The 26,699-nt window shown below is 39.8% G+C and overlaps 1 protein-coding gene across 6 annotated transcripts in view; it reads right to left on the reverse strand.

The window, feature by feature from the left end:
* LOC113075386 (protein diaphanous homolog 2-like) overlaps positions 1-26,699 on the reverse strand; it is a 335,815-nt gene that overhangs the window by 222,745 nt on the left and 86,371 nt on the right. For all 6 annotated transcript variants that reach the window (XM_026248089.1, XM_026248086.1, XM_026248087.1 and 3 more), the window contains one exon: positions 4,299-4,438. In XM_026248089.1, coding sequence (XP_026103874.1) covers positions 4,299-4,438 — 140 coding nt within the window. The remainder of the gene's footprint in view (positions 1-4,298; positions 4,439-26,699) is intronic.

The following is a 26,699-nucleotide window of genomic DNA, read 5'->3' on the forward strand; positions in this document are numbered from 1 at the left end:
CTCTCTTCTGCAGCCAGCCTCAAGTGGCCAGTCGATGAATTGCAGTTTTAGTCACTTCCTTATTGTCTTCACGAGAGAGAGCGGGAGGTTGCCGCTCGGTAGGGCTATAGCCTTCAGGATTTGAGGCTGAACGGATTCCTGTTAAGGAGCATCAAATCTTCAAAGGCACTAATAAGCCCATTACCTCCTGCACATGTGTCCACGGGCACTCAGCGAAGGACGGCCGCATAGGCAGAATGATGGATTCACAGGCTCTGTAGGGCGGCTGCTAGTGTCAGCACATCTTCACACCAATCCACATCTCTGCTTCCTCAGGCTCATGTCCTACACTGCTAACTACAACACAAGGCTAGCCTACATTCAAACCCTACACTGCAAAATAAATAAATAAGCACTACTACTACTACTAAAAAAAAAAAAAAAAAAAAAAACCTCTAGGGAAAAATACAGCAGCTCCACCATAAAGATTTAGACATAATGAAAAGTTGGAGCCAAGTTCAGGTTTGTCTGAATTGTTCCGCTGCATATCTTTGAGCCTGCAGATTCAACACGGAAGTCACAGCTGGGATTTAAGGTGGAGTGTAAAAGCGAAGAGTGTAATACCGAGGGTTTAGCACACGAAAGTGAAAAGTCAAGGCCTTAAGATGTTCAGGAGAGTGCAATGGGGCCATGTCGCTGACAAAGCGAATTCCTATCGGCGGTGCATTGATGAAGAATCAGCATAGTCTGTGTGCCACTGGAGATCTCTCATTGCTTGAGCCATCGGAGCTGTTGGAATGGATGACAAAGCTGGAGGGTTTTATGCACGAGTGGGTGTTAAGAAAGTTCTGCATTACTTCTTGCATTGTAATATTGTTTCTGCACTACATTGCACGCCTGTGGCATTGTTTGTACAGCTGTATCAGAAAGAAATAAAAACAGAGGGAACGAAAGCATGAGAGAGAAAACGGCTGCCATCAGTTACAGTGCATATTAACTCTCCATAAATGAGGAAATAAGACCCAATGATTATCTGTTAGTCTGCATCTTGGCGAAGTCTAAGAATTCAGAGCTAATGAAACAAGACTAGCAGTGTGAGAGAATGATGGATATATACTGAGGAAAAGCCAGAAGATGAAGTGATTTTAGTCTACCAAAATAAGCTGTGGAGGAATGGGGGAATATATATATATATATATATAAATGAGGTGAAGTGGGGTGGGGAAGAAAAATGAATTGTTGAAGGAAGACGCTGTATCCGCCCCAAGCCCAGCCATCTGTGTAGAGATGTGTGAGGCTGTGAGCGCCACACCTGTGAGGGACTACTGGGAGATGAGAGTCTTCTCCAGCCCAACAGCCACCTGGACAGCCAAACAGGTGCTCAGCCCAGACAATTAAACAATTACATTAAACACAGGCCAACCAATGAAAAGAGATAAGCAGACAGTGACAGGAGCTCAGCTCTTCTTACTCACACCTATAATCTGTTTGATCAATCTACAAAACATCTTTGATTACTAAATTGTCTAAAATTAAGGATTATTTTAAAAGGATATTTTGTACAAGTTGGGGTAAGCTGACAGCATATCTGTTATAATTTTGATTACACAATAATAATCATCATCATCATCATCATCTGGGAAGTTAAAATCAGAAATGTGAAACTTTTATAAAAGCACTTCCTGTACATTAATTCAGTTATATATTGTGTATGAATAAAGCTGTAATTATTTTACAGTCATTTTAGAGTGCTAGGGTTTATGCCATTGCATTGTCATGGTGACAAGCATACTTTATTCATTTGTATGTCGCCTTAACTTGAATTGATCACAGGATATTCTTTTCTAATATTCAAGGACACAAATCTGAGAGATAATAGCAGCCTGTGCCACATGACTTTCTTTTTGCACATTCATATCGTATGTGTTTTTACCAATCAGATTTTTTAAATATATATACTACTTCAGTATATCCCAAATTTCACAAAAAGATAGGAATGGAAACTTGAAATATGAACAGAGGGTGATCCAAACAGAACAACAATTTATTTAACCTATCTTTCTCTCTTCTGTGTGGGTTGATTCTTGATCTAAAGAAACTACTTTTACAGTATGCAATACCCCATCTCTTACAAATGTAATAAAGCTGAAACTGCACATGAAACGGTCCACTTATACAGCAGTGCATGAAGTTATTGTGAATGCCTCAACGACATAAACTCAGAACACTGTAAAGGTTACATTAACATACAGTATTCGGCACACGGGCAGATATTGTGTTTTGTGATCAAGCTCCACTCATATTAACTGTAACGTAAGCACGCTGGTGAGAAGCTTGACTATTCCCTCAGTGTGGTTAAAAGACAAAAAAAAGGATACACTGGGGTAAAAGGTGAATGATACCAGCACGCTGAACATCTCCATGCATTCCATCACCCCAGGGTGCTTCTGTCTGAGCAAGACATGACCTTCAGTGGGTGAGTGAGACACCACTAGACACCTCTTCTCTGACTGCGTACTCTCAAGTTCAGCCATTCGCAAAAGCCCGGAGGGTGGTCCTGGCCTCGCTGGCCCCTCAGCACAAACTGCCCTTTTACCGAGAGGAAGTGCTGACGCCACTCGTCTTCAGCCAGCAAGTCTGATCTTTACAAACAGCCTGTCCTCATGGGGGTAAGAGGTGTGGGCTTCTCAAAGAACAATGCACGGTATCCTTTTCCCATGATTAATGGCAAACCATGGAGTAAATAATTGGATGCACGGGGCCCTGACGCCACACTGTTATGATCTGATAAAGACAACGGAACGAAAAGCCATCCCTTCATTTAATTAGGGCAATAACAAGAGATTACCTTGAGGCGCAATGTTCTACAACTCACATTCTAGATGATATGTTCCGTGACAGGAAAACAATAGCAAAGTCATTCTGGTGTTGGTTTTCCTTTGACTCACTGCACTGTACCTCCATCTAGGGAGAAGGGCAGGGGCGTCTATCAATTGCTTTCCAGTGCAAAACACATCTGTTGAGGGCACAACGCATAATGCCATTGGATCAAATGGTGGTTCTGCTCCGGTCCTTTCTCCCACTGCGCAACGGTGGACCTAAAGAGATCGTCTGCCTGCCAATTGTGTGATGACCACTTTATATGCTGCACTCATTGATTCACATTAAGAGCCATCTCTCAGACACTGCTCTTGTAAATAATTGAGAGAGTCTGCTGTCATATAGTGTTCCTCTGCGCTACTGGGACCGAATTTAATTTGAAAATCCTGTCCATGAGAGGGGAGGTGATAAGACTTTCTGGGAGAGCAGCCTGGCCCTTTTTATGAATGAATGAATGTATAACGCCTGGATAAAACAGACACACAATTATTCGTTATATTTAACAAATAATCCAACAGACCCCCTCACCCAACAAACAGACTGTGAATGACACCCTGACTCTATCGGGATACACATTGTATTGTGACTTTGTTGACAACACACAGCCCTACTGTAGACACCGTTGTAAAATGGCAGTAATGGTTTCTACTCAAGAGGTTTACTGATTCATTTTCCACAGCTACATTCTCTGGTTTCATTCATCCACTTTAACTCCCCTTTGAATGTATGTATAAGTGTGCGTGCATGTTTGTAATACTAGTTTTATGTTAGTGTTTAGTTAATAAATCCTTATTTGTTAAATATTAATTCTGCAACAGTTACTACTGGCAGCTGATATAAGTAATTGCAATTAATTATAATTATTTATATACACTTCCCTTACATTACATTTTAAGTATTACATTAGGCATGATTAAAACAGAAAAAGCAAGCAGGAAACAACAGGATACAGACTTTAGTGGAACGACTTGAAAGTGAAGGCGTCTGGTCTTGTAGTGGTGGTTGGTGTGCTTATTAACATTTCCGAGAATGGCTGGCTGTCTGAAGTGTAAAAAAAAAAAGGATTTCCTATCTATTAGAGCTTAATAGATAGAGAGGAGGAGATGACAGGGCCGGGTTTAAAGTGGCTGGTGGATACACTCATTTAGCCATCCCATACTATGGGCTATGCTCATTTAACCAGAACTGGGATCCATACAGACTGAAGGTTAAAAGACTCATTGACAGATTTCCAATTAGTATCCTAAAAGAAATCCACCAAGATTGCCATGTGCAGACAGAAAAATGAGGTTTAACTTTTCGTTTCACAGCGAGGATGTGGTTGGAGGTGGCTGGAATAAGTGTTGATGTGTCAAGTTTCTCGTCAAAACCTGGTTGTAGAAGGAGAGACTGGAATGGTTAGTGCTGTGGACAGAGTCTGTGAGAAATGACTGACTGACCTGACGGGGTTGCTGGTCAAGGACACGCGCAGGGACTCCAGGCAGATGAGCAGTTTGTCTTCGGAGATGCCTGAGCGCAGCTCGTGCACGTACTCCTGTGACGAGAGAGTACACTCGTGCTTGCTGTTCCTCAGTCCACCCTGCGGGAACAAGACACATTAAGGGATCAGCCACTGCACCGCTGCGCTTTACACCCTGTTAAGCCTGTCACACATTAATTACAACATCTGTATTAGACTTGATCATCGCTGGAGCTCTTTCCGCTGCTACTTGATATCAATGACTTCAAACGGCTTCATCCTTACATTGACAATAAATGAGCAAAAGCATTGGAATCCTAATTATTTGTAAAGAGGCATAAAAAAAAGTAAAAGGGGGAAGTAGTTACCAACACCCGATTTGCGGATGTTGCAGCGCCCCTATGCTCCCAGCTGTATCCCAGTCTCCAGCAGGTGAGAATGATTACTAACACTCCATAACTGCAGACTCACTTCCTCCCTAAATCAGCAGACTGCCCACCCACAGCAGCAACTGACACAGTGCTACCAGCTAGACTAGTCAGCAGGAGCTGCCTCATGCTAATTCTACACACAGTAATGGGAAATGCTCCCACACACAATATAAAAACAGCAGCATAAGAGTGCTTATTAAAACACTTTATTATTGTGCTGATATGGTATTGTTGAGCTTCAGGAGTTGGGCACTCAATGGCTATTTTCGCAAAACTGTAGCAGAATACAGCTGTCGGTCATTTTGGAGAGCTAAATATATTTCATGTGTGTTCATATACTGTTTCTTTTATGAAGAGGGACAACCGTGTTAGATAAAGTAAATTCGTTACTGCTGTTAAATCAGTAAAGCTGTAAAGAACAACCCATATGAATTAACTGCATGCTTTTGTGAAATGGGCTCATAACATGGTAAAAATTGACCGACGGCAATCATTTGCACATAAGTTCAAATGAAATGTGACCCTATTTTGATTAAAAAGTTATTAAAAACAGATTAATTGATTTAAAACCACAGAGACTGTGAATCAGAATCCAAAGAATCCAATCAAATGTTTCACACAGTAAACTGAAAAAAGAAAAGTCTCATTTGAAAGCAGTTACAAACATCATCAATGTGTGTAAACACTGTAAAATGGTTCTTAACATTTCTCCGAAGCATTCCCTATTACTGTAACATCTTCAGTTACTATTCATTTTAGAATGACCAGAATTAATATGTAAAATAAATTACTTTGATTTGGTAACATTATGTACCAAATCAAAGGAAAACAAAATAAATAAATATTAAATTAAAAAATTAATTCAAAATTAATTAAAAATGTACATTTATTTAGCATATAGTTTCTCAAAACTACTATGAGAAGGGAATGACTTACTCTCCATAAATGTGTTTGATCCACTCATGTACTGTATGTTGCTGTATGCACAGGAAACTATGCTATTCACCGAGTGTGTGCACATCTCATACCCCACCGTAATACTGCTCTATCCACAATCCCTCACTTATGAGTAAACCTTTGCACATACATATGCTACATTTCTATTGCCTTATTACTACTTTCCTTTGTGATTCAATTGTTTGTACAGATGAGAGGCTTTAAACAAGCACAGGCATGTAAAATAAAAAATCATTATAAACAGGAAACAGATCAAATACTAAGAACAAATCAATTTAGTGACAGGTGTGATGTCTTACCATCCACTTCCACCTGTACAACTAGGCCTAGGTGGATTTTTTCATGACGCTAGTGCATACCAAAATCAATTTCTGAGCAAGCCGCCAAGCTCTTGGGTTTTTATGACTACTATCTTTACTCTCCTGCGTTAGACATAAAGAGTTAAGATTTTCAATCTGTTACCTCCGCTGCACCCCTTTGGCAAAAGAATCGAAAGTGTGCCAGGGTTTCCATTTTTGATATACCACATTACTATTATTCTTGTCGTTTAACTTGGGTTTATTTTATTTTTATAGATTTTTTGGATTTTTCACAGTTGTGTTTTCTCTTATCCAAGTCATCCATGTATTTCTCTTTCTTTTGAAGCTGTTTTCCATCTGTATGTTCTGAAAACAACAACCTGCCAAACGAGGCAGAGGAAAAAGCAGAGGGCGGCGGAGCGCAGGGTGGGCTGTCAAAGTCACCCGTGTAGATGCAGGGATGAATTAGTGTAGACGGAGAAGTATGTAGGGTAGTACGGAGGGAGTATTAGCAGTTTCTTCCCATGTACGGATGTGCTTTAATGTCATCGTCCCAGGATGTGGCTTCCCCAGCAGGCAAGCTGCACTAATAGGCAGTCTTGGAGGAATAAACAGGGCATCTTTGTGACGGAGTCCTATTTCTGCTCTGTCGCGGCGTAGTGAAGAAACTCCGACACGGGCAGCAGCGCTGGTTGATATAGCAACAGAAAAATAAATGAGCCATTACTATAGGCAAGCAGGGGTTGCAATGGGCAGACACTGTACGTGTTGAGTCTGCAGAACGTGTAAACATAGCAGACAGCGCAGTGATTTACTCTGGTGCGATCAGCAGGTATCAGTGTTAGTATCAGGTTTTAAGCAGTTTGTAATACGTAGGCGGTGGTTTAGAACGACATGACGGGTTGTTGTTGCAATAAAAGCAGCCTTGATGTTGACGGGCAGCTGTGAATCTGCACTGACCTTGTGTATCATGGTACCATCATTTGTGTGAATATGATGTTCAAAAAGAAGCTATGCTCTGCAGATTTCTTGCATGTTCTTAAAAAAAAGTGAGATCTAACTTCTCTTTGAATTGATGCGAACTCACTTAGTCCATTTTCACTCACTCACACTCTCTCTCTCTCAATCTATCTATCTGAGGGAGGATAAGACTGACTCTTTTTCCCCAAACACATCTGAGGCGTTTAGGTTGAAGCGATTCGGCTCTTTCTTCTCAAGCGGGTCCTCGTACTTGAATTTGTCTTGATCTGAATCCAACGTAAGATCACTCATTTCATCTGCCTCTACAGTTCAGATGAGGGAATCCAAGAGACCAGATATGACTGGTATTCTTATACCTGCCTGATAGAAGTAATGCTGTGTGTGCGCGAGAGAGGTTATTACTTCTCTCATTACTGTCTGTAGTAACTCTAGTTGCCCCTGGCTCTTTCCAGACCCGCTGCAGACAGCTATCGCAGATCCACTGAACCACAGGCAGAGCTGCTCTCAGTCTCAATATGAGAGGAACCACATGATGGCTGTGCAACTATGACTATCTTTATAATATTCAGAATATCCTTGGGTTGAAAAGCAAAAGGCACCTGTAACTTTTGCAGTTCTCTATAACATGTTCCTCTTGTTAAGGGTTATGCAAATCCATAATATAAAATATAATACTTTGGCTAATACTCATCCCTGATGCACCAATATTCCTTTTCTTTACCATTTTTTTTTTCATTTTATGGCTGATCACACACAATTAAAAACCAGAACAGATATCGATTTATTTTTTGAGATAGCAATGGCCTAGAAATTTCCCAGAACAACTTAGCAACCACATGGCAAAGGTCCTGCCTGAGCACAGCACCCTATTGCATCAAAAACGCCACTCTAAAATGTTGTGTCAATCCTTGGGGTTTTGAGTATTACAAGCAGATTAAGTTTGCTATAAAAATTAAATGATGAAAAACAGAGGCGAAAGTGTTCTCTGCATGTCTTTCCTTGAAAAAAAAAACAAGCAGAACACTCAATCTAACCCACTCTAGAAAGGAAGACTCTGGTTTCACTATCCATTGACCTTTACCACTGGAAACCAAAGACAGGCCATAATATGCTGCTTAATGACCCTGGCCAGCTCAATCCGTTGGGATGATATCAACATTACACCAGACCGCACTAATCATGCAGACAGCCACATCCACTGGTTCACTGTAATTGGGTTTCTGCTGTTGGCTGAAGAGAACATGGGAGAATGGTGTGTGTGTGTGGGCACTCAGCACATAGGAAGAGAGAAAGAGAGAGAGAGAGATAAGGAGGAGAGACTGACCAGCAGATGGGTTGAGTGCTGGAGAGATAAAGAGAAGAAAAACACATAGACTTGAGACAGGAGAGAGAATCAGAGCTCACTGAAAAGACCAATACAGTCCTCTGACCAAGCCCAAAGTGTTCATCTCCGAGTCTTATTGAATCCTTATTTGTCAATAACAGCATTTCCTGACAGAAACTATAGTGCAGGGAACAATTACTCCAGTGGCCCTGTCAATTGTACTGTGGTACAGGGACACAGGCTGGCTAGGAGTGTGCATGTGTGTGTTTGTGTGCTTTTTCCTGACTGTGATACGGCCTTGGCACAATCTAATGTGAGTGAGTGCAACTATCGCAAAAGGAGAGGACAGGCCTGCTGCGTTTCCCTGCACAGACGCATCCTACACCCATTGATAATGAGACCGCAGCAAACTGACAGGCTGCATGGGGACCAGCCACTGGGCACCACATGCTGGCACAAACATCTGTTTATTATAAGGGGGACATTGACACTTTTTTCAGGATTATCTGATTAATAGAAAGGTCAAAAGCATTTTTTTGAAGTAGAATATTTTGCAACACTGCTAATCCACTGTTCTTTCCTATTTCTATTTCTAAATTATGACATTATCTCGCTCTGTGTGCACAGGATGCTCCAGAGTAATCTGGGTCCAGATCTGGATCTAGATCAGCAGATGCACATCTGTTTGCAGTCAGATATCCACGGAGAGAGCATGATTACGAGCTGATGGAGAAGTGCGATAGCAGTGCGTCACACATTGTGGATGTAATTTATCTCTGTGTTAGGTCACCGCAGCGGAATAATTCTATTAAATTATGGTTCTTAAGAGAGTGTCATTTTAATAGGGAGTAAACAGATAACCTGCTGCCGATACCCCCATGACTTTATCTCTTTCCACACTTTCGCATGACCTTGTCGGATATCTCAGTGACAGCAGTAAGGGACCATCAGAGTAAGAGAAGCGGTTATCATCAGCATGCAACCATGAGCATGACCGTCAGGTGTACACACAATAACAGGATGTGACTTAACATCTCAAACAGCAAAAAACGACTACACCAAAACTCCATGGAGAGAGCCGGTATGCACACTATGAAACAGCGGGGCCTTGAAATGATCCTTTGTGCATTCAATGTCTTGTGTGAATTAAATTATATTAATATTCCGATCCCTCCATAAACACCCAAAATGATTGGTGATAATGGGGTTTTTAATTACCTCTTCTTTGTACATGATTAATGAAAATTACTGAAGTGCCCCACTGATCTTTTGGAAAAATAATACAGATATAATGGTTGCAATTAGTACACATGAAGCCGTATCAAACCAAGTGGTTGCAAATGTTTTATTCCATAATTTACTGTTCATAATTGCATGACTGACAGCTTTACAGAGGGGGAGCCAGCACATTCTCCATAGTAAAACCTACAAAACAGGAGCTCACAAGGAAAACACACACACCTTAACAAAAAAGCATCCCACTCTCTGAAGTTTCCATAGTCTCTCTGGTGTTAAAGGTTAGCTGAATGCTGCATCAGTTGAGATGCACTGACAATAGCACCCATAGAAAGACCCTAAGGACATCCCCTGCTACTCAGTGATAAGTCTTTTGATGTGTCCAGGGAGCTGCACTCGCTGGGATATTTCCCATCAAGACATGCAGCGCTGCACTTTTCCTCTTCTTAAAGAACACAAAGGAGTGGCAGATTAAGCAAATTACCGCAGCATCTGCAACATGATTTGTTTGAGCAGTTCATGCTTTTGACTCGGTAAGACAAATACCTAAAAAATAAATAATACAAATGTGTATTATGTGTTGCATGAACAACCAACCACTCAGTACGTACTTGCATCATTTCACGACATGTATCACAAAATCTTTTAGTTTTAACTATGCATTAAAATAATTCGTTCATAAGAGTTGATTCACTAAAAAAAGTGAGTTCATAAGAGTCATCTAATCAAGAATCGAACTATGGTAGACACACTATATTTATAATTCACTAAAACGTACCAGTTAATAATAGGTATTTGTACATTCATTAATCATAATACACTGATCAAGCGGGGTTTTATTTTATTTTATTTTTCACTAAAATGAAAAGGTTCATAAGAGTCATTTGATCATTAAATTGTACTATGCTATTCTCACTATATAATTTCTGATTTACTAAAACGCACTGGTTCATAAGAGTCATTTGTTCATGAATCACACTGTGCCAGTTGCTCTGCATATTTATGATTTACAAAAATAACCAGTTTATAAAAGATCATGAAACAGACTACACTGGTTATGCTGTAAGATTTTGATTAACCTTCTTGTAATGCGCTTTATATTGAATGCCTGTGGGACAAGATATTGCACTGAATAAAGGTTGTTGTTTTTTACTCTTTTAAATTACAGAACAAGATAACATGACAAAGATACTGCAAATTTCTGTTGAACCTAGGATACCGGGATGCATCTGCTTTGAGCTCCAGTCATGCAGCATTTCACCTGGTCTTAACCACTTAGCTGACTCAACACTACCAGTGTGTTGTGTCACTTTAAAATGGAAACCACCCGACAGCAAATCACTTCGCATCCTCCGCCTGCACATTACAGCACTGATGCTCACTAAGTTGAAAGCACATAGTAAAGCACAGGCAGGTGAGTAAGACCTAGATAAAAACAATGCAAAAGCACAGCACTTACAAAACTGAATCACAATTCTCTGTTGAAGGGAAACACGGGTCTCAGGCATGAAGTTAAGTTATTTGAGGATGGCAAAACAAAGTAACGGCTACGTGTTGATAAAAGAAGGATCCCTGAAAGGCTTCATGCAACAGCAGGTGGCACAGAGTGATGAGATTACAGTATTAGAAAGCCTTTCTCCCATCATTCCAATGCAAACACAGATTCTAATACCCTGTATATTCAGTTTAATAGGCCCTTATTTACCAAGGCTTCAGGGACCAAGACAGGCAGAATGCAAAAGAATGGTAGGTCAAAGAAGGACAGCTGACCCAAGACTACCCAAGGGTCAGCAAAGGTCTGGCCAGAAAAAAGTTATTATTGACTGGAACGTCATGAACTTAGCAATTTAGTCAAATTGTACACTATAAGATTCTATAGAACAACCTTGTGCTATCTCAAATAACAGGAAGCAAATTATGCTGGAAAATAATTGACAAAAGATTAGAATGTTTCAGAGATCAGAGTATGCATTAACCTCTGTACTGCAGTCCTCAATAAACCGGTTTTGATTTATCATTCTCACGACTTAGTGATGTACGGGCTTTTTTTTTTCTCTTGGCCTACCGGTCAATAAAAGCTTTTCAAAGCAACAGAACAGAGGCCAAAAGGACATGTTCAGCCTGGTGGCAGTTTTTTAACCCTAAGGTTGTGTCCGGGTCATTTTGATCCGGAGAGAATATTCTTTCTCCAGAAAATGTTACTTGATGTCATCGCATTGGACTAAGATTTACTGACTTTGTTTACACAGGGTAATAATAACTTCCACCTGAAATTTTTTTAATTTTCGTTAAACATTTTATTCAACCTTGTTACACTTGTGGTGTTCTCCAGCAAAAATAACCGGCCTACAAAAAATAGGCTATTAATCTCTTATTATGCAATATTATCACCCAATACTGGTATCAATCTTTTTGGAAAATACCTTGAAAGCGCGTGGTTGCTCACTTTAGCAGGACTTTATAAACTGTCTTGTCCGTCGTTTGATCCTGACAAAGACACACACAAGCACACACACACCACAACCAGGGCTTGAAAACGAAAAAAAAAATTAAATCCGTTCACTTAGAGCAGAATCGATATTTTAACGTTTCTGTTCCTGCGTTCCTCTGATATTATTACCATTCCGAAACCGGTTCGGGTGGAAGAAATACATGGTTAATAACGTTATTTTTTAAAAACAATATTCTTTGCCTATAATTTGCCTAATGATAATAATAATAAAGTGCAGCATTTTTTTTTTACTCAAAAAGAAAAGGAAACAATATTGATCTAACGTTAGCCAATAACCCGCTGCGCTTAGTCACAGCCAATACAGCATCATCTTTTCTAGATTTTGGCCAAATGTAAAAAAAAAATAAAAAAAAATTCAACAATCTAACATCAAAGTATTTTTAAGATATTTAAAAATGTTTGCTGCATTGTAAAAATAAAAATAAAAATAAATAAATAAAAGTATTTTTAAGATATTTAAAAATGTTTGCTGCATTGTAAAAAAAATAAAAAAAAATAATAAATAAGCAAAATTATGTTGTATGTGCACATAAGGCATCGGCGCGATGGTCATACCAATGCTGGTTATACAGAAGCAAGACATTATTCAAAGCTGTCAAGCTTTTGCTAAATAATGAAAACTGTAAAGCTTTTGCAAAATAAAGAAAACTACTCTCTGCGGTTTCGTTTTCCTTTCCGAAAACTTTGGAACGTGTCATAATGAACCATAATTTAGCACATTTTTCTTTTGTTTCCGTTAATCTGTCAGTATGATTTAAGTGAAATATATTTAGTGTATGTGCCTATATTCCTTTTTATGTAAGTCTATAGTTTTTCAGTTTTTCTCCTTTCACAGAAGTGCTGCAGGTGCATGTGATCTGTTGAATTCATCTCACACTATCCTCAGATAAACTCTTAAGGGCGGTGCTTTGCCATTGTGACTTACCTATCACGAGTTCACAGCTGAGCGGACATTTCACTCGTTGGCTTCAGCGTCACATTTGCATAGGCCGTACTACTGGAATTCTTGATTGGTTGACAGCAAATTTCAAATATTAAATGGAACGATAAAATAAAGTTATTAACCGGTTAATGGCCATTTCAAATTTTCAAATCTGTTGAAACAATAAAAATCGATTTAGTTTCTGTTTCTGGTTCTGTTCCTGTCAAAATTTTGTTTGTTTCGTTCCTTGAACCGGTCCAGAGCCCTGACCACAACAAAGATTCCTGCCATACAGCTGCACTCGTTCAGCTTTTTGCATGGAGTAGAACAAAATAATCTATAATTCCCATTTAAACGGAATTTAAATACACAATAACCAGATCGCTTTCTACTGAACCAAAACAATTAGTCCGCAAATTATTTTCAACACCCAAAATCTAGGGAAGTACAAAATAAATATCTGTAGACATTTAGCAAGTTTTGGAAGTCACATACGGACAATATATATTATAAATTAAAAAGCATTTATCAGTAGATACCAAAACATGAAAAATGTATTAACATTTCAATTTTAGCAAATTAAAAATAAATTTATTCCATGCTGCACATTATATTTTGATGTCAGTTTTCACAAGCATTCAAAATGCCTGATTTAATAGTTTTTATTGATTTATTTGTAATATTTATACAAAATAGTGTAGAACTTTATTGCTTTACTGAATATTGATCAATTTATTGATTAATATCATGAATCTTTACCAAAATACACAGGCTATGCTGAAGGCTGGGAAAAAAGCAAAGTTAAAAATAAGCATGTCTTAGTAGTTATCTCAGTTACCTCAACTGAGTATCAAGAGCAAATAGTTTCTTACATTTGTATTTGGAGGTGGTAACCAGTTATTGTGCAAACACATTCTCTTAAAGATCTGATTGTATGAGACATCTGCGGTGCAGAAAGTGCAATGCTTTATTTTCAGTTTAGGCAGCAGATTACTGAAGGAGATGCCCTTCACAGAAGATGATTTAGAAGTCAAGTCAAGTGTGGACAAAGTCAGGCTGGAGTTTGTAGATGAAATTAGGCCATTTTTTTACCTCCTCTTAAGATAAGGCAGGGGATGAGGAGGAGGAAAGCAAGTTAAAAACATTTCATCCCATGCTAAATGGATTTTGAGGAAAAAACACAGCTTTTATTTATTTTTTTAATCCAAAAATATGAAGCTATCAATAAAACATTACTGAAGCCAGAGATATATCTAAACACCTCTCTGTGCAACTCTGAAATTCATGGAAAGATGAGAGGACAAAACCAACCTGTTCCAAACAACTCGAGGCTGTTTACTGATAAATAAAATAAAATTCCGGAGATGAGGGCTGCCTCAATAAGCATGGCAAATGAATACATTAATAAAATATTTGGACATCAAAGACAGCGCTCCAGAAAATAAATAAATAAATACAATTACTTGCTTTAAACACATTATGCTGAAATGAAAATAAAATATTGTCGCACTGTTAAGGGTTTTAAGACAATACCTTAAAAATAAAATATTGCTTTAACTTATGCAAAGAACTGACATTGTTTTCCCTTCTCTGTATTACATTTTTAAAATGTTCTAATTTTACAGTGGAAAAACAAGCTCCCATAAAGCAGTTAGCTGTGGTTGAGCAAGTCTGAGGCAGGGAGCAATTTTTTTCCCCTTCTATCCCGTTTTCTCTAATCATGTCCAGCTCTCATTGGCTCAGTGGTTCTGGGAATGTTTAAAGCTCATAAACAGGCTTTAATGCATTTTAATCAACCTTGTCAATTAGAAACTAATTAATACCAAATAGGAGGGATGACTGTCACTTTGAGGATCAGGTAGACTCTATGAGTCACTGTCTAACTATTACCTCACTGAGACAAAGGAAGAGCAGGAAACTGAGTCAACTCAGCCGAAAAGACCATATAACAATATTTCTAAATGTCTGTTATTGCCTATCCTGCATCTTAATGCATGAAAACAGCATTAAGATAATGTTAGAAGCTCTGCCACCCATCATAAACCTTAGAAAAAAAGCAAAGCAAATACTAAAGACGGTCTGTTGGCTGAGAAAAATCACTGCGGTTCTACTCGGCTACGCATTACACATCAAAGAGTACTAGCATTCAGGGGATGCTTGTGAGATGAAGATGTGCTGTAGATTACAAACTCAATCAGCTGATTTCAAATATAAGCAGGCTTGTGAATGCAGTTTTAGATGTTTACAAAAGCAATTCACTGATGTCGAAGAACAGAGACAGTCCAGGATTTCTGAAGTTGTTTTAAACATTTAACCATATGCCTCTTCGGGAGCCAACATTTCCTTAAAAGAAAAATCTAAGTACAGTTCCACAGTACACTTCACTGACTTGCATTTCCTGGACCAAAAAAGAAAAGTAAATTACCTTATTTAGTCAGTTTTTTTCAGATCAAAAATATTTTTTGGGAAGGAGACCAGCTGAGATACTAAGACACCTGAGAAAACCACCCAAACTGAGCTAAAATTCTGCATTAGAGCACAAAAGGGCTGACACGAATTTCTATTACTGCTAAATTTATCATCCAATGTGGCTTCCTTCGTGCATAGGTAGGGAAGAACAGGCTTTCAAGGTGATCTGCTGCACGGTGTAGCGAAGTGTTTATTCCATCCTTTGGTCAATCAATTGAAAGGGCAGTCAATCGAGCTCATAGTCTTAAAAGGTCTGTGTGGACTTCCCGATTCAATAAGCATAAAGGAGAATATAGGCAGGTTGACTGGTAACTTTGGTAGCACCCTGAAGGACACCAGAGCCCAATCAAGGCAAGCTGCTCTTTTTAGTACATTCACACGGTGTCACAGACTGGTAAACAAGAGGCCCATTTAAAAGGCAAATCACAGCGGATCTCATTTGGGCTCAGCCGGAGTCTCTGCTGAATTGATTGTAGCATATGGGTCTAATGAACTGGCTCCTTTGCAGACAGTGGAGGGGTAGCTGCACCCAAACACCCTTACTGGGTAGAAAGACAAGAGTGAAGAAATAAATGAGTACTGGTGTCTGATGTTGTCTTCTCCTTCCCTCCCCCTTATGTTTTATTATTTTCTCCTCCTGTGGATTGTCAAAATGAAGTGTAATCTACACTTAACAAACAGACTGGCCCATCCAAGTCCTCATGTTTTGTTTACCGCAAATAAGTGGAAGCTGCAGATTTCAGATTCAATGGGAAGTCTGATAGACAAAGTTGAAGTAGGACTTTAACTAAGTTTAGAGTCCATCTCTAAAAAATTGACAGCACAGCGGCCAAGGTGCCCAAGAGAATTGGTGCAGAGATGGAGGAAAGACATAAAGAGACAAAGAGAGACAAAAAGTAACAGAAAAGGCTGTAGTTGTAGTGAACTTGGGGAACTTTTAGTGAGGGCTAAACAGGGCCCCTTGAGTTAGCTGCTAACAGCCGAGGTGGTATTCCTGCTGGGATGAGATGTGTCCGTCATGCAGACCCAGACACTGACCTGACTTCTGGCTGCTGTAGTGCTCAGGGAAGAGAAAAGCAGTGCTTAATGACACCACCGCTGAGCAGGTGATGCTTCAACCAGCAGTGGCGTACTATATGATATGATATGATATATGATATGAGATATATGATATGATATATGATATGATATATGATATATGATATTGTTTTATATTATATTATATTATATTATATTATATTATATTATATTATATTATATTATATTGTATTGTATTGTATTACATTACATTATATTATAGAGAGAGAATTGTAAAGCTGTATCGTTCTTTTATAAATTAGATTTTTTTTTAAAATACATTTTTTTTTTTAAATTCATATTGTAATAAATTCAAATTTGTTTATACGTATGTAAATGTTTACGTATACTTCATGTTTGGCAATATAAAAGGCATGCCAATAAAGCTACTAGAATCTGGATGCTTAGGTCTTTGTCTCACACACAGAAATCGAAGCTACGTTTGCAGTCGTGTGTACAAACAACTTATATTACCACATACACAAACTAGTGGCACACAAAATCTTTAAAGCCTACCTTAATTACGCCGGGGTAGACGGCACTATTTATCTCGCATACCCAAAGAGGGTCATGTTTGTTTGGTCTCACTACTGTTTTCCACAGAGAGAAATCAATTTAAAATGTTAAAGAGGTGTCAAGTTAGAAAAAAAAAAACGCAACAGCTATTAAAGACCAGATATTCATCATCACCTCCGAGGCTCCTCAGAGAACAATTTTGACAGTATGAACCGCACAGGCAGCAAGCAACAGCAAGCGATGGGGTGGCTTTCTGCGTCTCTCTAAAGGCCCAGTGTCCTAATCAGTGTTTTTGGCTTCATTCAGCCTAAGATCTAGACAAACACAAGCTGTTTCTCCTCAACATCCGCACCATTAAATCGCTTCTACCTTACTTCTTTGTGCATTCAATAGCAGTAGAAATACCTATTAATCATAGCCACTCTTCCCGCTCAAACCTAATAACAGATGCAAAGATCTTTAACTGCCCATAAACGAAGCCTCCAAACTTCAGAAGGCCTGCATCAGCAGCCAGGCCCGGGGAGGCTCTGGCATGACTACTCTTACAAAGCAAGATTAATTAGCCTGTTGAATGGAGACTTGTCTCAGCTGTGGCAATTTGCCTGTACTACAGCCGGTGCCGGGTGGCTTTGGGACCTCCTGTGGATTTGCGGCGAGGTTGGGGAGCTCCACCGTGTCGCTCTCGGCTTAGCTCGGTTCCTCAAGTAGGACACGCCGAAATAAGATGGAGGTGCTTGTTTGGAGAGGCTGAGCTGCCTGGCTAAGTGGAAACAGGCAATAACTCTTTGTTAAGGTGCTGGGCGATTTGTTAACAAATGAGAAGAAGGATACGAACGAGGCACCCACCACATCAAATCTGCAAACTGCTGTTAATTTACTAGTGCTTTAAATAGAACGTCCATTTGAGTTGGCTATGTAAAAGTATGTCAGGGCTGGGTGGAAAATTATGTTACATACACATTGCACACATTTATCTACTATGAGATTACAAGATAGCAAAGAAAGGCTTGTTGCGGAGTAGGAGGGCAAATATCACTGTCTTTCTTTAGTAGTACAGCTCTGTAGGGAGAGAATTTGCGCGTTTAGGTATGAGCGTGGGCTCTTTTTTTACATTGGTGAGACAAGAGTGTTATAGTCTTTCATGCAGAGGCCTGCAGGTGATCTTCCACTCAGCTTCTAAGAAATGACAGGTGTGACCTTTCAACAACCAGTGCTTCTTTCTTCACTCTAAGACCATCTTCCTTTCCACCCCTCTCGTCTCCATGCAGACTTCAGATGCAGGGATATGCACTTGCACACAGGACCCCATGCCACCTCGAGCTACACGGCGCGACTACAGGACTCGCATGAAAAATAGATCACCTAATGCCTTCAGATAGAATCATTCATCAAGGATAGAGTGAAAGATCATTGCCAGCGACCAGCCTGCTGTGTTTTGTATCATGTAAAATATTCTATACACACAAAAACCACGCCAAATCTAAGGACCACAAACCCTGTCCCACTGGTACTGTGTTTACTGGCTTTTTGTTTTCAGCTCCACTCCGAGTTGGGCAGTATCAAAAGTGGGGTTGTCTTTTAACACAAAGCAACTGAGGCTCATGGGGACCGAGAGCAGGAGGAAGGCTGCTACCCCTGGAGACGGTAGCCATGCCAACTGGAGTTGAGCAACCAAAACCAGTTAACCTCAGTGACGGCAGTCCAGGCCCACAGGTACACTAGGCAATGGTGTGTCCCCATTTACCCCACCCTCTGTTGATTCTGAATCGCCACGGAGGAATTAGTTTGAGCAAGAGGGCAAAAGTTAACTGCACTGGGGCACTATTTTTAAGACGACTTTCTAAGCATTGGTTTCTCTACACAACAACAGTGCCTGAAATCCACAACGCTGCACATCACTTCATTCATTCCAGTGTTGCATCTTTTTTCTTGATGGAGTTTTTTCTCTTTGGCCTGTATTAGAATTCTATATTATTTTCTTAAAACAAATAAAAAAGAGCTTGTGTGAAATTAAGCATCACAACATTAGAACATTAGAATGAATTATCCATACTCAGTTTACTTAAGGATTGAAATTATACATACACGCACTAACAATATAGACTAGGCAGATCAATAATGTACTGCTAGATCAATACAATTCATCTGCTTTCCTGTTAGTCTATCATGTATCGGTAATCAAAGACTCAAAGAGAACTTTAGGAGAAATTTCAAAGTCTGAAGGTTCACTATAGCTGATTTTGTTTGGCGCCTGAAAACATGCTAATGAGGGATGTCCAGGAACACGCAAAGTCTGCCAGCAGAGACATAGTGGGTGGAAAACACAACACTTCAGAGGCTCCAATACAAACAAAACAGAGACAACTTCAGTTTTCGCTAGACGGCACTAATTGCCCCCCTACACAAACTATCTCAAGCTGTATGTTACCAGAGATTCATAAACCTTTGACAACACTATTGACAATAGGGATGCACTGATCCCACTGGGCTTTGTTTTCTCTTCTTTGAGATTCTTTGTGGAATATCAATTGTGTTTGTGCTATGACTACATAAAAATACCAACAAGAGAAAACAACAAATAGAAACAATAGACCGAGTGCCAAGGGGAGGGGGAAGTATCTGAAATATACACTACATACTCTTCTCTATCGTAAGTTGAACTGAAGGTACCCTGAGGGCCTTCTCTTCGCATTTACTTCATCAAACCCTAAGTACTTACAGTCTTTTGCTAGTCACATGCCATAAAAGATTAGGCCACATTTGCACTAAAATACAGCCATAATATCCTACGCCACCTTCAAAACGAGTCACACAATCCACGGAGGTAACAACAAGCGAACTGTTGACGAAGCAAACCTCAATGCTTGGTTAACTGTGATTTTCTGAGGCCCTGCACACCATCAATCTGTGTGTTTCATCTCCTGTTGGCGTGTTTGCACTGGTTAAGCTGAGGCTGGAGGTCTAGGAGTTGCAGGGGGTAAAGTGCTTTGAGAGAATTGTGCTTTGGTTTCAAATAGACGGCCCTGGGAACAGAAGCTTCAAAGTGGAGTCTGACTTGACTTCTCCACTTGTGTCCTGGCATTTTTTGTGTAGTGGAATGGAAGATGTTGTGTTTGAAGGATGCTCATTTAGAGCACGTTCTCCTGGGGCGGCAAGGCCTGCCGGGGTTTTCTGAGCATCTTGAGATCCAGCACAGCTTGATTCAGATCCGGAGACAATGGAGAGACACAGAAACGGCACAGGACAAGAGGGAATACACAAGCGTGTTCCTTTGTGCAAGCAAATGAGGGCTGGCATTTCACACTATTGTTGCTGATCTGTTTATCATTCGGTTTTCTTTTTCCCCCCCCTCAGCCTCGCTACCCAAAGCACAACTAGAGAGTGAAAGAGAGGAGGACAGCAAGTAGGATGCTCAAAATGTATGACAGGAAGTTGGCTGTAATGAAGCGGGAGCAGATGTTTCAGGGTTCCAGCAGCAGGTGAGTTCCTTTATGGCAGCGTGAGATACAGATGCACTTACGACCATGCAAATCAACACAGGCTCACAAAAACTCACAGAACATGTTCGGTGTAATGGCTATAAATAATTCATCTTTTACAGATCTGTACATGGAAATGATCTTGAGGAGAAGATTTCAGGTGTTTCGTGCCATTACATTTGTAAACAAAACATGCTGAAGCTAAAATGATTGGATCACATGACTGAAGACTGAAGTAACGACTGGAATAATGGTAAGCACAGGAATTAATGAAGTATTAAAATATATTAAAACTGAATAAATTTCAGTTGATTATTTATTATTTACTTATTTTTTCAAATTATTTTCAATTTTCTTTCAATTTTTAGATATACACACTTCCATTCAAAAGTATTAACTTGAAATCTAACGAGAAACCTTTAACTGGCTTATTTAGCATCCATAATGTGATGCAACCCCCCCCCCCCCCCCCCAAAAAAAAGGGCAAACCAAGTTATTATATTTTGATGAAAGATTATATTCAACTCTATTAATGTCATGTTGACTTTAAGTTTTGATATGAGAATTACGTTTCTAAATTTGCCTCCTGCCAGGGCCGGGTGTTTTATGGCTTTTCTGCACAGGCTGTGCTCATGTACACCAAAGACTGACAAGGGTAAAGTGAAACGCAGAAGCTACCCAATGCCAACCATAAAGCCCTCTGAGCTAGAGAGCTTTACAGCTCCGGGCCGACACCCAAGTCAAATTATGATTGCGGGAAAAAAAGGATTTATATTGGTCACTGCTTGCCTGTTACCTCTAATATTTGCAAAGAGGAGAACGAATGAGGAAATTATATTACGGAAACCATCGATCAATTGCCACAAATACTAATACAAGTTTTTCCCTGTCCCAATATCTCATCAGCTCTGTGCTACTGTCTGGAAAAAATGCCACCCCCTTTTGTTTGTTGTACTCACCAACCCCGTTCCCAACTCACTAATAACCACAAACACATCCACACACACACATACCACCCCCAGCCGAGAGCGGGGAGCAGTGTTTACAGGCGACGCGTCACTAGTGAACGGCAGGGATGATCGCGGTAACCTCTGCTGTGACAGGCTGCGCGGGAGGCAGCGTTTACTAAAGACATTGACGAGGACTCGTCTGCCACCGCAGCTGCTAAAACCTTTTTCAGAAAGAGTGTGGAGGCGGAGGAAGTATCAGAGGTGGCATGACACGCTTTCATGTCTCACTATACTTATTAACATCACCTGGATTATTTAATCTGTATTGACACTGACACATTTGAAGAAAAGCCTGTTGCTTGTTGTTTTCTTCATACTCCATCGAAACCAGAACAAAAACACCCCTTGTCTAGAAAGATTTCAGTTACATTTGGATGGGTTTTTTTTACCCCATTTTCTCCTTTAGTCACAAGGTTCATAGGTAATGTATTATTGTATGTTTATGTATCATCAGCAAATGAAGATATTTTTTAGACAAAATATCATTATACAAAAAAAAAGACGACTGCCGTGGATCTTATCTAGGCTCAAAAACTGAAAGCCACTCTAGTCTGTAATGAAGTCATCCTCACATCTTTATCCAAACATGCAAGCAATCTTGAATATGAAATCTGATAACTCTTACAGCAAATTACCAGGCTTTGTGTAAATTCAGTTACGCCGTTCATACTTCTCCCTTAAGTGCTGGTAAAATGATCTCCGTGTCTCTTTGTATTTGGGCCAATTCAGATTGTGCCTTTGTACACTAAAGCAGAGCTCTGAGATTAACATGCAAAAAGGTTTGTCTGCTGCTTGCTATGCACCATTGACGACAATGATGTCCCCCCTCCATGGACACAAATTCCCTGGAATTTAATCACCTGAACACAAAGAGCATTCAGCCCATTCAGAGGAGGACTAACATTATCTCATTCAGGGTAAGACAAGCATCACACTCTCATTCAACAATGGGCCAAGCAGCACATTAAATTGGCCTGTATAAAGTCCATAAAATGTTTTGGAGAAGCAAAGCTGGTTAGTGTCCAGGCAAAAAGAGTTTATCGAATTGCAAATGCAGCCAATTGTGTATTCGGTGAATGAAAGTTAAAGACACGGATGCACAAAGGTATAAATATATCCTTTGTGCAAATAAGGAGCTCAATAAATGAAGTAAAACTAAATATAACAAATAAAGAAGTGGAAAGAGATAAATGAGAAAAATACAATGCGAGAGAAAGAAATTGGATAATTAAAGTGTCAAGAATTAAGAAAACCGTGTGAAAGATACAAACAGTCCTTTAAAATGTGCAATTTCAAATGTCTCTGCTTGAGTTCCGCACTGACGCCATTAATATGATATATTCTATCGATTTCCCCTCATCTAGGTGAGTATCGCTGTAGATTTCCCCTGATGGCCACACATTTGAGTGCCATTGCAGTCTGTCCAGCAGACGCACCCTGGTACCCTAATGAAGACTAATTGACAACAGCCACATGGAGCCTTCCAGAAAGACCAAATAATCGATGCGAACATTTTGTCGAAAACATGAAGGTGGAGTAGCAACAGAAATAACAACACTAATACAGTAAAAAATAAACCGACTCTTTGAATATTAAACGCTGGCTTATCTGTATCCCTGGCTTGAGAATATTACCAAAAAGCAATTAATTAGAGGCAGGGACTTGACCTTCAATGTGCACAACAACACACCCCTATGCTGATAAAGACTGCAACACATTAGCTGATGTGAGATTAGAAGGGAAAGAATGAATTAATCAGATCTCTGTGTGGGATGAGAGGAAGGGTGGAGGATTAGGACAAGCAACTAGACAGAGGAAGACTGTCAGCTCCACGTTCGAACCCTTAAACTGAATTTTCTGCCGTTATTACTCCAGTTTTCAGCGTCACATAATCCTTCATGAATCATTATAATATGCTGATTTGTTGCTAAAGGATAATTTCTTAAATTGCCAATGCTGAAAACAGTGCTTAATGTTTTTTTTTTAGGGTTCTTTGATCAATGTATGTATATTTATTATTATTTTTTATTCTTACTTATCTCAAACGTCTGAATGGAAGTCTCTATACAACTTAATACCAACAAAATAAAAAGCACACATTTCAAACAAAGTGCCAGCTGGGGAACACTTTTTAAACACTCATTCAAAATCTGTCATGCTTCTAAGTTTTACGAGTGACTGACACCCACCCACCCACATCAAAGTTTATTACAGTTCATCACCTTGCCACCAGCAGAGTAATGACATTTAGCCAATCCTATAAAACCCTGGAAAACCTGCTGGTATAAATCAATGCTCTTCCACCTGCACTTCACATACGTAGCTCAGGCCCCATTCCAGATCATGTTAGATACCTGGCTTTCAGAGCGCAGGCATGTGTTTTTTTGAGCAAAAACACCCAAATATCCCCCGCCCGCAGCTGCAGCCGTGAAAACAGGATCAATGTGCATCTGTGCTGACAAGCAGTTAATAATAAATCCCATTAGTACAAGCCAGAAATCATGTATTGTGCTTTTTCAATTCCTGATCCGTCAGCTCCCTTATCCTGTACACCTGCGATAGACACGCAGACTTCAACAGCCACAAAGTCTCAGGGCAAGGACGCAGGGCCGCTAGCTGCCACAGCTTGTTATTTCCTCATCAGATATATCATAGTTTATACAACAATCCAAAACACATAGCTCTCCGATATAGCTCAGCAACTGAAGAGATCACGGTCAAGCGTAGTCACGGATTGCCCTCTGCAGGACACTGGCATGAACTGCAGGTGGAGAAGGTGAGAGAGAGAGAGAGAGAGAGAGGGAGAGAAATCAAGATAAAGAACAGAACCAAAAATGAAAGTGAGAAAAAGAGCAAAAGGACAGTTCAGGGTGACCGTTTATATCAAAACATCTCAAATGCAAGACGGCGGTGCTCCTCATCCTGTTATGGTCTCTGTGCACAAAACTCACATCCATCCACTCGATCAACGGTGTAGGCGGACTGGATTAATTTTGGCACTACAGAAAGGTCAGAGAAAAAGTCTGCAAATGTCAGGGCAGTTGCAAGGACAACCTCTCCAGTGACTCTCCAGTTGCGTCAGTCACCATCAAACCAGATGAAAAAAAAAGCCTTTGTCTGTGTCCTGTTTGGCAACAAAATCAACAAGATTGAAGAGCAGTCAATAGGCATCAGAGCCGAGAACCGCTCCCGTGCAGTCCAGACCAAACACAAGCAGAAAGGACACTTCCACAGCTTCCTGTTTAATAAAGAACTTTTATTGATTGCATTCATTTTCTGACGGCCAACCTAACTGAAATTCATCAAGACGAACACGTCTGCAGAATGAAATGTTTATTTCATTTATTTTTAAATGCTGTGACTTGTACTAACTCGAATAAACAGAGAGATGGATGAAAAATGTTTTCTTTGCCTGCAGGTGTCTGTGACAGGAACCTCATAACCAAACATGATGAGCGCTAAGCATTGACAGAAAAATTTAGTTTGTCCATCAATACAAAAGGAAAAAAATTGAAATGCTGCAATAACGCCAATGATGTTTATTTCATTTTGGAAAACCATATCCATTTCATAAGCTTAAATGACAGCCAATTTGGACATTTTCGATGCTGTCAGTTAATATGCAAACATAATCAGAGCCATTTCCCTGGCCCCTCACACTGGGATAACTCTCATCATGTTGCGTTTCCCTAAACTATCAGCATTATTTACTGTTCCCGACAGGTTGGAGCGAGGGGAAAGGCGAGGAACATCAACACCCTCTCGATTGCATTTCAAATGTGATTGGCAGGGTTATATTGGCTGGAAAAGCTTGCCACTGCATCCTAATTTGCAAAGTCAGTACAAACTCAGATAACATCATCTGCTGAGGAGAACAGGACGAGAAAAACAAACTAATGAAGGAGTCTTTTTCCACATGATTTTCCTTCAAATTTCACCCACTTTGCGCTAGTTCACTCGGTTTATCTAATACAGTTAGCTGCCACCCCCATAACACCAGCTTCCCGGTTCTCCATTAATATGGAAGTGAAGCATCCGTTATGGTCTCACTCAACAATTAAAAAGCACACTCTCCTTATTAAAACAGAGCTCTAGAGGAGCACCAGGAAGAGACTGCCTCCTGCTATCAAACCGGCGTGTTTTCACACTTAATAAACTACTGTGCTGATACCAATTTAACCCACTTCTCTGCATATGAGGCCATGAATGGAAAACAGCACAATTCAGCAATGCTAACCTTAGAGCTTCTGGCTGGAGCTGGGATTTAAGACGGCCTGACCAAAATGCTATACGTTTCCTTCCTTTGAATGAGGATCAATAAAGTGAAAAGTGAAGTAATATAAAAACGCATGTACACGTTCTTTCTTTAATGATTATTCCTTGGGCAACTGTTTGCTAAAGCAGTGATAGCCAAGATCAACTAAATCTTTATGTGGATGAACTCTTGAGGGATGCAAGCAAACTAATCCTGGATGTAAACAACAATTAGGAAATCATTCAAAACGAAGGGGGGCAATGACAGGATTTTTCAATAATGCAATAGTGTTTCAGAGACAACAGACTAAAGGAAGCTTCTGAGTACTGCTGTTAACAGACTGAATGTGCCGCTAAAAAACAACTACTGGCATAGCCTGCGGTGTTTGATTAGAAACAACTTCCTCGTCGTCACAAGTGTATGATTATAGCATTAGGCCAGATTCTTTGACATCAGGATTTGCAATCAAGAAATTGGCAAAGCGGATCGATGGCGACACCTCGTCTAGCAGGAGCCCGAGAATCAATTAAGCAGAGGCACACACGTTCAGACATTTCTTTTAATCTTCTAATGCACCGTCATAATGTTGGATTGAAATATCTGGTCCCTTAAGAGAGCATCGATCCTGCACACTTCTAATGCTCGCTCACTTGAAATATTTCAGAAGCCTTCAAATGTGACGGGAGACAAAAAAGCCATTCGGCTCAATATTATATATATATATATATATATATATATATATATATATATATATATATATATATATATATATATATATATATATATATATATATATATATAGACAATTATTCAAAATGGTTAAATAAATCAAATCTATGCTTAACTATTGCAACAGAACAGAGAAACCAGGCGTGACAAATGGGCCTCATGTTTCAGTGCTCCTCCTTTTAAG

This window comes from Carassius auratus, unplaced genomic scaffold, assembly GCF_003368295.1.
Source record: "Carassius auratus strain Wakin unplaced genomic scaffold, ASM336829v1 scaf_tig00017026, whole genome shotgun sequence".
Taxonomy (NCBI): Eukaryota; Metazoa; Chordata; class Actinopteri; order Cypriniformes; family Cyprinidae; genus Carassius; species Carassius auratus.